A 12773-nucleotide genomic window follows, 5' to 3' on the forward strand; every position below is an offset into this window, starting at 1 on the left:
GCCTGCCGTTTTCTCGAGCCCACCCTCAGACACAGCTCCCAAAGGTATACGAAAAGGCCACAGATTCCAGCAATTACTTGGTACCCATAGAGTCCCCAAAGAGGAATCAGCCACTGTTCACATCGAGAATTGCTGGCTGTCAGAAGGGAACCATGCAGTGACCATTGGATAGGTTATTGTCACGCTTCGGGATAGGCCGAGGCCGCATCGCCTTCTGGGAGTTGCAGTCCAGAGCCTATAATCCAGCCACTTTAGCGTCTAAAGGAGAGCGCCAGGAAAGAAAGCATTTGATTTCAGGAAATAGTCGTTCTTTTCCTCCGTACTGCCTTTGAATCTGGGGAGTTTTAATCTGCATGAGTGCGTGTGCGCGCGCGATGAAGACCTTTTATCGGTATAGTGAAGTCCATAGATTCCTTCCACCTCGTCTGATTGTTTATGAATTACACATTAATTAGCCTTAAATACAATTACCGAGATTATAAAACAAACGTGTAACATAGTACTGTTTATTTATACGTTAAACGTCAAGATTGGCAGGATATTTAACTCTTACATTTTTGGTTATGAGCCTGGCCTTTATTGGCTGAGCCATCTCTTCAGCCTGGACAGGGTATTTGATGATGTTTGCCTACGAAACCCTGGGTTCTATGTCACCACCCACCTCTCTTGATTATTTTATGGACACTAATGCTACTGTCTGTTGCTGTGGCTAGATATATTTCTCCTCATCCCAGTTCACATACTTATGGGAATCTACTGACCCTAGATTAAGACTCCTTAGTCTAAAATATCCAAAATTGGATATTGAATTTCTTCATATAACTAAAAGACCCAGCTTGCAGACCCAGATAGTTATAGTGGAATACAGGACTAGGGGGACATCTAGCTATTGAGCGATAAGGAAGAAAGAGCCCTCTTCACTGTAGTAATTATCACAACAGACCATAGAGAACTCTCATTTCTCTACAACATTAATACTATGAGCTAACCAAGAAAAGGTTAGTTACCAGAGGACCTTAAATACTTTGAACAAACAGGAGAATGTAAGAAAAAACAGACAGTACTTTACAATGAATTACCTACCAAATCGCAGTTCTACAACTTGGGAGAACTAAGTGGAAAGTCACTGAAATACTGAGATGTGACAGTCTACTCTACCTGATTATTTAGTAGAGAGAGAAAATAGCTGCCAGAGGGGACATGAAAAACACCACCTTCAAATTCCTTAAAGGTAATTACCAAATTTATAACATAGTATTGCTTATGTATCCATTCAGCAAGACTGGCCAGAGTATGTAATCCATTCGTAATTTTTACTTTTTAATTTTCTTTTTGGGAGTTTCTATGACACATTTTCACTGTGTAGTCCTGGCTGGCCTTGAACTCAGAGATCTGCTGTGCTGGATTTAAGGTGTGAGCCAACTGCCAGGCTGTTTGTTTGATTTTTTTTTTAAAGTAACTTTTTAAAAAAAAAAAGTTTTTGTTTTGTTTTTTTGAGGCAGATTCTCTTTATGGCATTGCTCAGAGACCTGCCTGCCTGCCTTCTAAGTAGTGGGAAAAAGGGTATGTACCATTGTTTTAGTTAGGGTTTTATTACTGTGAACAGACACCATGACCAAGGGGCTGGCTTACAGGTTCAGAGGTTCAGTCCATTATCATCAAGGCTGGAGCATGGCAGTGTCCAGGCAGGCATGGTGTGGCAGAGCTGAGAGTTCTACATCTTCATCAGAAGGCTGCTAGTAGAAGACTAACTTCCAGGCAGCTAGGATGAGGGTCTTAAGCTCATTCCCATAGTGACACGCCTATTCCAACAAGTCCACACCTCCTAATAGTGCTACTCCCTGGGCGCATATCCAAAGTGGTAGAACCACCATATCCCGTACATGTTTTTATTGTATATATAAAAGTGCACTTGCCGGCAACCAGAAAAGGACACCAGGTCCCCTGGTGCTCATTACAGGAAGTTGTGAGGCAGGTACCTAGCATGGTTGCTGTTGAACCCAATGCCAGTCCTCTGCAAAAGCAGCAAGCACCCTTAAATGCTAAGTCATCTCTTCAGGCCCCCAAAAAACACTAACTGTACAACTCAGATAAAATGTTTCTATGGACTCTCTGGGCTATCCGTGCATGCACTTGGACAGACTACTTGTGAAGGACGCACTCACTAAATAGAGCTGATGGTAAAACAGCTCTGCATACAGAGGCTTCACTGCCATTTATGTATCAGAAGACAAGGGACCAAACCATGTAAAGGACTTGAAAAGCAACAGGACTTCCAGACTTGGATCAAGAGCATATTTGTACTGGGAAGTGGTAGCACACGCCTTTATCCCAGCAGTCGGGAGAGAGAGGCAGGCAGATCTACAGAGTGAGTTACAGGATAGCCAAAGCTACACAGAGAAACTCGAAGGAAGGAAGGAAGGAGAGAGAGAGAAAGAGAGGAAGGAAGAAAGAAGACCATGCCAGGAAGGAAGGAAGGAAGGAAGGAGAGAGAGGGAGAGGAAGGAAGGAAGAAAGAAGACCATGCCAGGAAGGAAGGAAGGAAGGAAGGAAGGAGAGAGAGGGAGAGGAAGGAAGGAAGAAAGAAGACCATGCCAGGAAGGAAGGAAGGAAGGAAGGAAGGAAAGAAAAAAAGAAAGAAAGAAAGAAAGAAAGGAAGAAAGAAAGAAAACCATGCCAGGAAGTAAAGAACAAGAAAGAAAGAAAGAAAGAAAGAAAGAAAGAAAGAAAGAAAGAAAGAAAGAGGAAGAAAGAAAACCATGCCAGGAAGTAAAGAACAAGAAAGAAAGAAAGAAAGAAAGAAAGAAAGAAAGAAAGAGGAAGAAAGAAAGAAAACCATGCCAGGAAGTAAAGAACAAGAAAGAAAGAAAGAAAGAAAGAAAGAAAGAAAGAAAGGAAGAAAGAAAGGAAGGAAGAAAGGAAGGAAGAAAGAAAACCATGCCAGGAAGTAAAGAACTTCCAGGTCTAGGGGAGATTATAGAGCTCAAGAAAGGACGTGCTAAGGGTTAGCTCAGTAGTTGGGTGCTTGCCCAATGGTGGGAAAGGCCAAGATGTTCATCTTCAGGATGGGGTTGGGGGTGTGAGGAGGAGAAGGAGGAGGAGGAGCTAATTAGAAGAAATGGCCAATTTCTTTTTAGAGGGTTTTATTTCAAGACACGTATCCAGAACACGATTCATTCAGAAGAGCAAAATTGAGTGTTTTGCCTCATTTTACCCTTCAAAAACGCATGGCAATGCATGCAAACATCCCTAATACGCCTCTGTGTAGCTTTCAGAAATGAGAGTTCGTTGAAAATGTTTCTCCATTTTCAGCTCAGATGAGATTTATTGGGAAATCTCTGTAACAACTTAGTCATTTTGTGGGGAGGTAAACTTCCAGACTGTCCCAGAGTCTCCTGGATTGATCTCATCTTCCCAGCTTCCTGAAAACACAACAGAAGAAAAAAAAAAATAGTAACAGTTCTTCAACTTATTCTGACCCTAGACCCACAATTTTTATAATATTCCAAACCCCAAGAGACCCTGCCTCAAAGAATACAGTGGAAGAGAAATGGAGGAAAATTCCAGACATTTGCCTCAGACCACCATGCAGCACAAGTACCCACGGATGTGTCCCTGCACATTCAAACATGCAAGCACTTACACACATGCATACATGCAGGACACACACACACTAAGAACAAACAAGAAACCCAAAGCAACAAAACGGGGATTTAAAGGGATTTGAGATGAACAAATGATTGTTATCATTTGACACTACTATTCTGGCTAGCAAATTACTGAAGATCAACCTTCGTCAAAGCTTAGCTTTTCTCACTTTGGTGAGGGTGAGCCAGTCCCAGATGAATGGGAGACTATGCATAATGCAGCGCAAGGCAGTGTGAACCGTTTTGTTTTTTTTTTTTATTTCCTTGTCTCTTCCCAAGACGGCACCCTAGGAGGCAGACATCACCTGAGCCTTGGAAGAACAATCGAAGAAGTCCTGGATCTCTTTCCTGCACGCCTCGTCGCGGAATTCATTCTGCTTCCAGCAAGCCATCATCATTGACATCTCCGTGATACAAGTTGCCTCTGGAGGGGAAGAACTGGGGGACCTTCAGTCACAGGCCGACCTAACACCTCTCCCCCGATATTACCCGGCCTCTCCCACTCCAAGTGCTCACCGCCCTTCTCTCGGCGTCGGTTCCCAACGCGATTAGCTAAGATAAGAGGCTTGTTGGGTTTCAGGATAGGTTTCCCCGGGTTCGCAAACCGCGCAAGGCGGCCGCGTAAACTGGGCGTCGCCATTTTGCACAACGTTCCCAGTAAGCTCCGCGGCACCGTGCGTGACCCCTCTTGACCTCTACGCGCTGGGCGTGCGGCCTACGACCAGCTGTGCGCGCTCTTTCCGGGTCTTAGTCCCACAGTGACGCTCGATCGGGACCCCGTCGGGCCAACAGCCGACACCAAATTAGGATGTGCGCGCCCTTTACGGGCTCAGGACAGGGCAAGACTCAAGGGCTCCATGTCCGAGGCTGCCACTTGTTTGTGAATCTGTGTCTGTGTGGGTTCCACGTGGGTGCTGTGTCTGTGGCGGCCAGGAGAAGGCGTCGGGTTCTCTGGGGCTGTAGTTCTGAATGTTGGGTTGCAAAGAACTTTTTTTTTTTTTTTTAATTTTTTTGCTTTTTAAAAGCAAAGAACTTTTAACAGTTGTGAGAATGATGATTCCTTTTGCCAGGAGGTGGTGGCGCTCGCCTTTAAATCTCAGCAGTGGGGAGGCAAAGGCAGGCGGATCTCTATGAGTTCGAGGCTAGCCTGGTCTCCAGGACTGCCAGGGCTACACAGGGAAACCCTGTAGCGAAAAACCAAAATAATAAAATAATGGTTGCCTTAACATTTATATTTCTTTTTATAGATCCCCTGTTGTGACTTGTTGGACTTAATGTTTGACTTTTAATTGTTTACAAAACCAAGTCAAAGGATGTGCTATGAATTCTTTGGTATTTACAAATTAATTCCCAAGACATTTCTGCTAATGGAAAACGGAATCCAGCAGTCCTGTAGTTTATATCATGTCTACTTTAGAGCAAGATGTATTTGCATAGGTACTTTGTTGTTGAAATTATTTACCACAAATGTTTGGAATTCTCCCTTGACAACCTAAATGGATGGCTTTCTTCCTCAGTTATGTAGCTTGAGGCCAATCTCAGGAGGGAAATTCCGGGGAATGGTCCTGACTTTTAGTCAGTATTTAGTATCTAATAAAGATTGCTTTAAATTTATCCCCAAATGGTGGACTTGTTTTTTCTGGCGAATCTCAATATTAATACAGGGTTCACATCAGAGGGGGTTTCCCTCTTGCCACACCCTATACCAGCAGCCATCACAGCACCCACCACACACAGTTGTAATGTTTGTGACTTTGTCTACCCCAACATCTACTTTGCAATCTTAGTTCGGGCTGGAGAGGTAGCTCTGTGCTAGCTCTTCCAGAGGACTCAGTTTGGTTTCCAGCTTCTATCTCTCAGGGCTTACAATTACCTCTACCTCCAGCTTGAATGCACACACAGGGAAAACTTTCTTTCTCAAACGTTAATTTGCATTTGCTAATTTTTTTAATTCACTTTACAAAAATATGCAGCACTTGATGGATTTGTGTGTCATCCTTGAGCAGGGACCTTCTAATAGTCTGTATATCATCCGATTTTAGTATATATGCTGCTGAAGCAAGCACGAAAAGATATTTTTAAATATCTCTTTAAAAATATTTAAAAATGGGGGTTGGGGATTTAGCTCAGTGGTAGAACGCTTGCCTAGGAAGCGCAAGGCCAAAAAAAATAAAAAATTTAAAAATAAAAGGAGCATTTGTGTATTTTATTCATTACTAATCTCTAGTGCCTGAAAATAGTTGTACCAGACATGGCATATGCCTACAATTCAAGAATTTGGGAAGTTGAGGCAGGAGACAGATTAAGGGTTTGAAACCAGCCTAGGTTACATATAATGAGTACTAGGCAAGCCAGGGCCACACAACACATCCCTGCCTTAAAGAAAAAAACGAACAAAATAATGAAACAAGGAAAGGCGTTTACCATTGTTTTTTACAAGTCTCCAACTTTATCACCCTCAACCACCGCCAAAGTAAGCAAATACAGGCCAGCAAAATGTCTCAATTGGTGAACAGAGGTGTTGCCACTAAGTTTTGATGAGTTCAGTCCCTGAAGACCCCATGGTAGAAAGAAAGTGGACTCTTCTGACATGCACAGGTGCACAGTAGTACACAGTACACACATGCACGTAATAAACAAGGTCAATAAAGTAACCAGGTAGGAGATACTGTAAAAAGCAGTTTATTATATAAAATGAAACCTGAGATAATAAAAATAGTAACACCTGCCATAAAAGACTCGGATGAGCGACCTCCACCACTCATCCCGGTCACCTGCAGCACACAGGTAGCTGAGCCTCGGACTGGAAAAAGCTCTTGTTGCTTTTTTCGTGTGGAAAGTAGAGCTTTTTCCTTGGTATAGTACTATGCGGTTATTTGTAGTTCTTTCCCTTGGAGAAACGTAGCACCCGATCTGCCCTGGTCTTTTATGATTATTTACATAATGACAGGGATAAAGGAGGTCTGGGCAGCACTGAGCAGAAAGCAGACTAAGCATTCAGGAACAGCTGGCTCACGTTGCATAAAGTGCTAGAGTGAGTGAGCGTCCCTGTGAGCCGGTGGGGTAAACAGGACCCCACCTGCATAACCATCACTTACCCTTCCTGCCCCACATCACATCTGCGTCTCTGACTCAGGCTTGCACCTGGGTGACACTTTGCTACAGGAGTCAGCGCCTGCACTGAAACTGAGGACTTGCTTGGGAATCAGAATCCTCTGACTTGATATTTATTTGTGTTTATTTATTTATTGAGATGGGGGGGTCTCAACACAGAGCTCTGGCTAGCCTGGAACACTCGCTCCACGACTTTGCCTCCCAAAGTGCTGGAATGCTGAAACTAAGAGCATGCACAACCATCTGTACTATAAAATTTTAACTTTGTTTTTTGAGACAGTCTTGCCACTGTAACCCAAGTTGGCCTAGCACTCATGGACCCACTTCTTTTTTTTTTTTTTGGAGCTGGGGACCGAACCCAGGGCCTTGTGCTTGCTAGGCAAGCGTTCTACCACTGAGCTAAATCCCCAACCCGCAATGGACCCACTTCTTAACATCTTGTTCTCTCCAAAAGAACAAAAACCAAAATAGGTAAAACAGTTCCCCATGCTATTACTGAAGACATGTTTTACTAAAGATCAAAATAAAGGTCTGGGGTACACAGCTCAGAGGCAGAGCCAGAGCGCAGGCTAAGCATGCACAGAAGCCTTAGGATCCGTCTCCAGCACACACACAATGGAAAACAAAAACTTCGGCAATGTAATTCCCACCTGTGTTAAAGCTTTTCTCAGTTACATCCTCAGATGTCACAATATTAACCACGAAGCCTTGTTGCTTAAAGCATCTAACGGGCATATACGTATCCATCTTTACGGACGTGGATTCACAGACATCTGTAGTTTACAATCAAGATACGATGATAAACCAGGAGACTTCTCAAGAGTTAAACCATCAATGCAGTAAGCGTAGCTCCAAGGTCCAAGGCAATCTTTCTTGTTGCCCCAGAAAAGCTCCCAGTGTCCACGGCAGTAGGCAGTTCGCCTACATCTTCAAATCTGCACTTTTGGTTGTTCTCGATATATATGGAAGTTTTGCTTGAATCTGTGTGCAACACGTTCATATCTGGTACCCACAGAAGTAAGACACACAGGTATCTAATTCCCCTGGAGCTGGAGTTACAGACAGTTGTCAGCTGCTGTGTAGGTGCTGGGAATCAAACTCGGCCATCTAAGAGTAGCCAGTGCTCTTAACAATGAAGCCATCTCTCCAACCCCAAATCTAAAGTTTTATTTAGCTAGCTGTCCTCAGACACACCAGAAGAGGGCATCGGATCCCTTTACAGATGGTTGTGAGCCACCATGTGGTTGCTGGGAACTGAACTCAGGACCTCTGGAAGAGCAGTCAGTGCTCTTTAACTGCTGAGCCATCTCTCTTAGCTAGCCACTAAACGGTGACTTAAGTCCCTTGCTTTCTTCAGTCTGTTTGAACTGGGGGCCTTGGGCTGACCTTATTAAAAAACAAACAACAAAAACCACATACATATACACACAAAACCCCTCAGTATTAGGGTTGCAGCTGTAACTCAATTTATAGAATACTTGCCTTCCCAGAACCACAAAACAACAACAAAACAAAACAAACAAACAAAAACAAAAAAACCAAAAAAAAAACCAAAAAAACAAAAACGTGATTCAGTGCCATAAAGAAGAATGTGAGAGAATTTGAGGAATGGATTGAAGGCAACTGACATCAGTGTCGTGTTAGCTACTTAATCTGTTTCTAAGAGAAGGAATGCCAAATATACCTTAAACAAGAAAACCAAGCAGTAAGAATGATGGAAATGTCTACCTTTCCGGTTTGTGGGGAAACAGCCTAAAGCCAGAGAGAGCAAGCTACTTAAAAGACATTTGATATTAAAGACAGTGCGAGTATTTTTTTAAAGTAACTTGAAGAGCTGGGCGTAGTGTTGTATAAATGTAGCCCCACCTACTTAGAGGCTGAGGCAGGTATTGCCGGTTAGGCCTAGAGTTGGGTGCTGGCTTTGGCCATGGAGTGAGACCTATCTCACAAGGGAGAAAAGAGCAGAGAAACAGAATAACCCATCTGCACATAAGGCTTTGCCTCCCACCCCCAGTGTAACAGCTGATGAGGGACGGACACTGTTTAAAGACACTTTAAAGAAACAGAAGTTTTACAGATCCTATCCTGAACCATCCTGCCCATATTTAAAATGATGAAATGGCTACAGACATGTGTACTTGTCAAATGGGTGCTTCTGGCTTTTGCTTCTCTTTAAGGAGAAGCTCTCTTACTACAGGGTGAGACACTGGCTCCATACCATTCAGTAGAGAGGGCTGGGGGTACTTGCCTAGCATTCTCAAAACCCAGGGTTCCAATCCCCAATACAGGGCAGGAGGATTAGTGAAAACATCAGGCCACAGTCTAGTGGACAGTATTCTCTAAAGGCGGGTGTGCCTTAGATACCAAGGTAAAGCAGTCCCCTTAAGTCTTCCAAGTTAGCAGCTCTTGCATGAAGACAGTTAGAGATTTTTATTCCTTTTCATGAAGATCTCGTGTACGTAATCCCAAAATTTGCTCTGCTGTGTCTCATTGTTGTGGATCATGGCAGTGAGAGCTTCCCCCTGATAGAGACCTTGCCAGTAATCTTGTAGCCACATTTCCTTCCAGCTGAAATGACAAAACAGGAGTGGGAGGTGAACTGGGGAGACACAGCGGTAATAGGCTCTGCCTTTCTGGTCCCAAAGAAATCATAAGCAGGGCCATGTGGTGGCATACACTTTTAACCTCAGCACCCAGGAGACAGAGGCAGGGGGATCTCTGAGTTCCAGGACAGCCAGGGCTACACTGAAAAAACCCTGTCTTAAAAATCAAACAAATAAAAAATTAAGCAGACATTGGCCTCTGGATAGGACAAGGAGATTGGGAGTAAAACTAATTCTGGTCCAAGAGATAGGGAGTAGGTCGTAAACAGAGACATCATAGTCCTCCAAAGTGGCTGGCACTGCAGACTTGCCTCTAGCTCTCAAACGTGAAGGAACTGCAAAGGGTCCAGAGTGTGGAACTGATGTTCGAGAGGAAAGCAAGGAGGCCTTTGGATGGCTTTAATCTTGACAGTTATTTGAGAGTCTAAATGAAGGTATAGTGACATCTAGTGTGTAGAAAGGGCATAACCTGAATTTTCTTTGATTAGTAGGACAGGGTCTCTAATAGCCCAGGCTGGCCTCAAACTCACCATGTGTGGCAAACTATGACCTGGAATCCCTGATACTCCTGCCTCTGTCTTTTTAGCATTAGAATTACAGGTATGCACTACAATCCCTGGCTATTTCCCTAATATTTTGATTTTTCTTCTAGTAAATCATATATTCAGCATAAACTGACAGCATCTTACTGAAAAGCTCCCATATCAGGACCAAGACCCTATAGTGCCAGCAGCATATGTCAGCAGGCCTCTGCTGACACCCGCTGTTGAAGTCACTTTCTGCAAGCTATTCTAGAAATCGCTCTCCAAATTAATTGTGGTGGCTTGCTGTGAGTGGTTTCAACCTGTCCCATTCTGCCTCCCATGCACACCTTTTCCAATGCAGGTATATCCTGCTTTCGACTCACTTCCCTTTACCACACTGACCCTCAGTATTAATTATACAACTACAGAAAGCATTTCTTCAGTTCTGTTTAGAGTGAATAGATGAGGGCATATAAAAGTAAAAGGAGGCTGGAGAGAAGGCTCAGTGGTTAAGTGGCTGCTCTTCCAGAGGTTCTGAGTTCAATTCCCAGCAACCACATGGTGACTCATGACCATTTATAATGAGATCTGGTGCCCTCTTCTGGCATGCAGGCGCACATGCAGGCAGAATGTTATATACATATATCAATCTTAAAAACCTTAAAAAAAAAAAACAAAACCGGGGCTGGGGATTTAGCTCAGTGGTAGAGCGCTTACCTAGGAAGCGCAAGGCCCTGGGTTCGGTCCCCAGCTCCGAAAAAAAGAACCAAAAAAAAAAAAAAAAAAAAAAAAACAAACCTTAAAAGTAAAAGGAGGGCTGGGGGGGTATAGCTCAAGGGCCTGCTTGCTTAGCATACTCAAAGCCTTGACCTCATCACACGCAAAAAAAAAAAAAATGCAAATGCTTTTCGTGGGTATGGCGGCACAGGAGGATCACCACAAGTTTGAGGTCAACCCAGGCTACAGAGTGAAGCTCTGGTATGGTTAGTTGATTACCGCAGGTGAGAAAAATCCTTTCAAAATGCTCTTATTGGGCTGAGGTGTGTGACTAGGCGGGAAAATGTTCCCCGGGGCATGCAGAAGACCCTGGGCTTAATGAGTCGGCCAAAACTCGTCTTTCTGTTGCCCACCTCCCCACCAAGGGTCCTCAGCTCAGGTGCTGGACCTCAGCTTGGCAATCAGGTTATGTATAGCCCACTTTATATGCTCTCTAGACACCGCCGGGATAACGGGTGTATCCACCACACCCAGCCCCCCAACTACACTGACACCTTAAAGCAAAGTGAGCCTGTATTGTCTTTTTCACAGTCCCCAACACGATTAAAAAAACAAAAACAAAAACAAAAACAAAACAAAAAAAAAACAAGTAGTTTGGTGTGGGAGCTGCAGGGCATCGCAGCAACCTCTTTACCTGTCGTTCTCAGGAATCTCTTCGACTTTCCCAAAGCCAGGGGTAGGCACTGGACAGTCCATGTGTGACAACTGAGCAATGTGAGGCTCAAGGACAGGAATGTCCCTAGGAGAGGATTCATGTGCTTTCTCGGCATCCAGCCGAGCCAGTTCATGGTCACAGACGAAACACTCAAAGCCATTGAGGTAGTTGGGCAACATGGGATCATTCACTCCCCACTCCCTGTGCTCCAGGTTATCCAGAAGAAACTGGTTGGTGATGCCCCCAGGCTGCTTGTACGCCAGGTATTTCATATACTCTTCATCGTTTTTGTCCAGAAAGTCAATAAACTCTGCCAACTTTTGAGGGGACTCAAAGTCATCAATTAGGATGACGGAGTGATTATTGGGCATCCAGTCCCTCACAGAGGGTGATCCACGATACACAGGCACAGCACCCAGATGCATGGGGCGCCACAGTTTTTCTGTCATGTAATCATTGCAGATGGCATTTTCCATGGCCAAGTGGAACTTATAGCGGGACAAAAAAGCCATGAGTTCTGGATCCTCGGTGGTGGCCGTAGCTGTGTCCTGTAACCGCACGGTGGGCGGCTCGCGGTTCTGCAGGCACTTGCCATAGGAATCCACCTAAGCGAGTCAGAGCACGGCGGTCAGCGGGGTGTGGCGTTCGCCCGGCCCACCCCCGCCCCGCCTCGCCGCTCTCTCACCCACCGGGATGTAGCGCATGAGCTCGCGTACGTAGCGGTCCCGGTCGGAAGGCACGTCGCAGTGGGACTGCAAATAGAGCAGCGGCGCGTACCCGCGGCGACGCCATTCGGCGCGCTCCCGGAGCGGAGGTGCGGGCCGGCGCAAATAGGCCGCCCCAGGCAGCCACTGCAACGGCAGCGGATAGTCCGAGTGGCGGCTGAAGGTGGCCGTGAGATTGAAGAGGCGGATGCCCGGGCCGTGGCTCAGCAGGAAGTTGTTGAGTGGCGACTCCTCGTGCAGGAGCGCCCAGCTCTGGTGCGCCAGGCGCGGCAGGGGTGCGTCAGCCGCGCGGAAGTCTGTGCCGTAAAAAAGCAATGCGCGCGTCCGCGGGTCGGCGCGCGCCCGTCGATCCCGGGACGCCACGCACGCGCCGAGCGCACACTCTATGCGCTCCGAGTCACCTGGGAAGTGCGGAAACAGGCCTGGACTCCACCACAGCAACACTGGTAGGTCCACGGTCTCTGCGTTCCCCGGCGGCGGTGATCCCAGCCCGCGCGTCATCCCCACGGCTCCTAATGCAGCCGGCGGCCGGAAAACCGCGCCATCCCACGGCTCCGCCCACTCAGCCTCCCCACCCGCCTTCCCCGATGCCCCAGACCCGGAGCTGCTGCTGGCCGAACAGACACTGAGCACCCCCAGGGCGGCCAACACCGCCTCGGTGTAGCGAGCGGCCATGTCCACACTGGACCCACTCGGACAGCACTAAACCCCGCCCTGTGGCGAGTGGG

At 45.9% G+C, this 12773-nt stretch overlaps 2 protein-coding genes and 1 non-coding gene across 3 annotated transcripts; all 3 read right to left on the reverse strand.

Annotated features, from left to right (window-relative positions):
• Positions 1-3127: 3127 nt before the first annotated feature.
• Chchd1 (coiled-coil-helix-coiled-coil-helix domain containing 1) lies at positions 3128-4310 on the reverse strand. The gene is made up of 3 exons (NM_001108369.1): positions 4164-4310; positions 3953-4071; positions 3128-3422 (listed from the first exon to the last, which is right to left on the reverse strand). The coding sequence occupies exons 1-3, from the start codon at positions 4285-4287 to the stop codon at positions 3309-3311; spliced, it is 357 nt and encodes a 118-aa protein (NP_001101839.1). The 5' UTR covers positions 4288-4310; the 3' UTR covers positions 3128-3308.
• Positions 4311-5608: 1298 nt separating this feature from the next.
• Positions 5609-5713, reverse strand: LOC120097193 (U6 spliceosomal RNA). Its single transcript, XR_015639242.1, has one exon. It is a non-coding gene; the product is annotated as a U6 spliceosomal RNA (small nuclear RNA).
• Positions 5714-9176: 3463 nt separating this feature from the next.
• On the reverse strand, positions 9177-12737 carry Pofut4 (protein O-fucosyltransferase 4). Its single transcript, NM_173308.2, has 3 exons — positions 12010-12737; positions 11300-11925; positions 9177-9329 (listed from the first exon to the last, which is right to left on the reverse strand). Exons 1-3 carry the CDS (start codon positions 12718-12720, stop codon positions 9182-9184), a joined length of 1485 nt encoding a protein of 494 aa, NP_775430.2. The 5' UTR covers positions 12721-12737; the 3' UTR covers positions 9177-9181.
• Positions 12738-12773: the final 36 nt, after the last annotated feature.

This window comes from Rattus norvegicus, chromosome 15 (assembly GCF_021556685.1).
Source record: "Rattus norvegicus strain SHRSP/BbbUtx chromosome 15, alternate assembly SHRSP_T2T, whole genome shotgun sequence".
NCBI classification, from domain to species: Eukaryota; Metazoa; Chordata; class Mammalia; order Rodentia; family Muridae; genus Rattus; species Rattus norvegicus.

Bases quoted from the DNA above. Each gene is read 5' to 3' on its own strand.
- Chchd1 (NM_001108369.1), bottom strand. From the start codon at position 4,287: ATGGCGACGCCCAGTTTACGCGGCCGCCTTGCGCGGTTTGCGAACCCG. The intron at 4,072-4,163 runs GTGAGCACTTGG...CTTCCCCTCCAG, and splicing joins CCGACGCCGAGAGAAGGGCG to AGGCAACTTGTATCACGGAG. The intron at 3,423-3,952 runs GTGATGTCTGCC...TTGTGTTTTCAG, and splicing joins ATTGTTCTTCCAAGGCTCAG to GAAGCTGGGAAGATGAGATC.
- Pofut4 (NM_173308.2), bottom strand. From the start codon at position 12,720: ATGGCCGCTCGCTACACCGAGGCGGTGTTGGCCGCCCTGGGGGTGCTC. The intron at 11,926-12,009 runs GTGGGTGAGAGA...TGACTCGCTTAG, and splicing joins AGCTCATGCGCTACATCCCG to GTGGATTCCTATGGCAAGTG. The intron at 9,330-11,299 runs GTAAAGAGGTTG...TTGTCATTTCAG, and splicing joins GAGATTCCTGAGAACGACAG to CTGGAAGGAAATGTGGCTAC.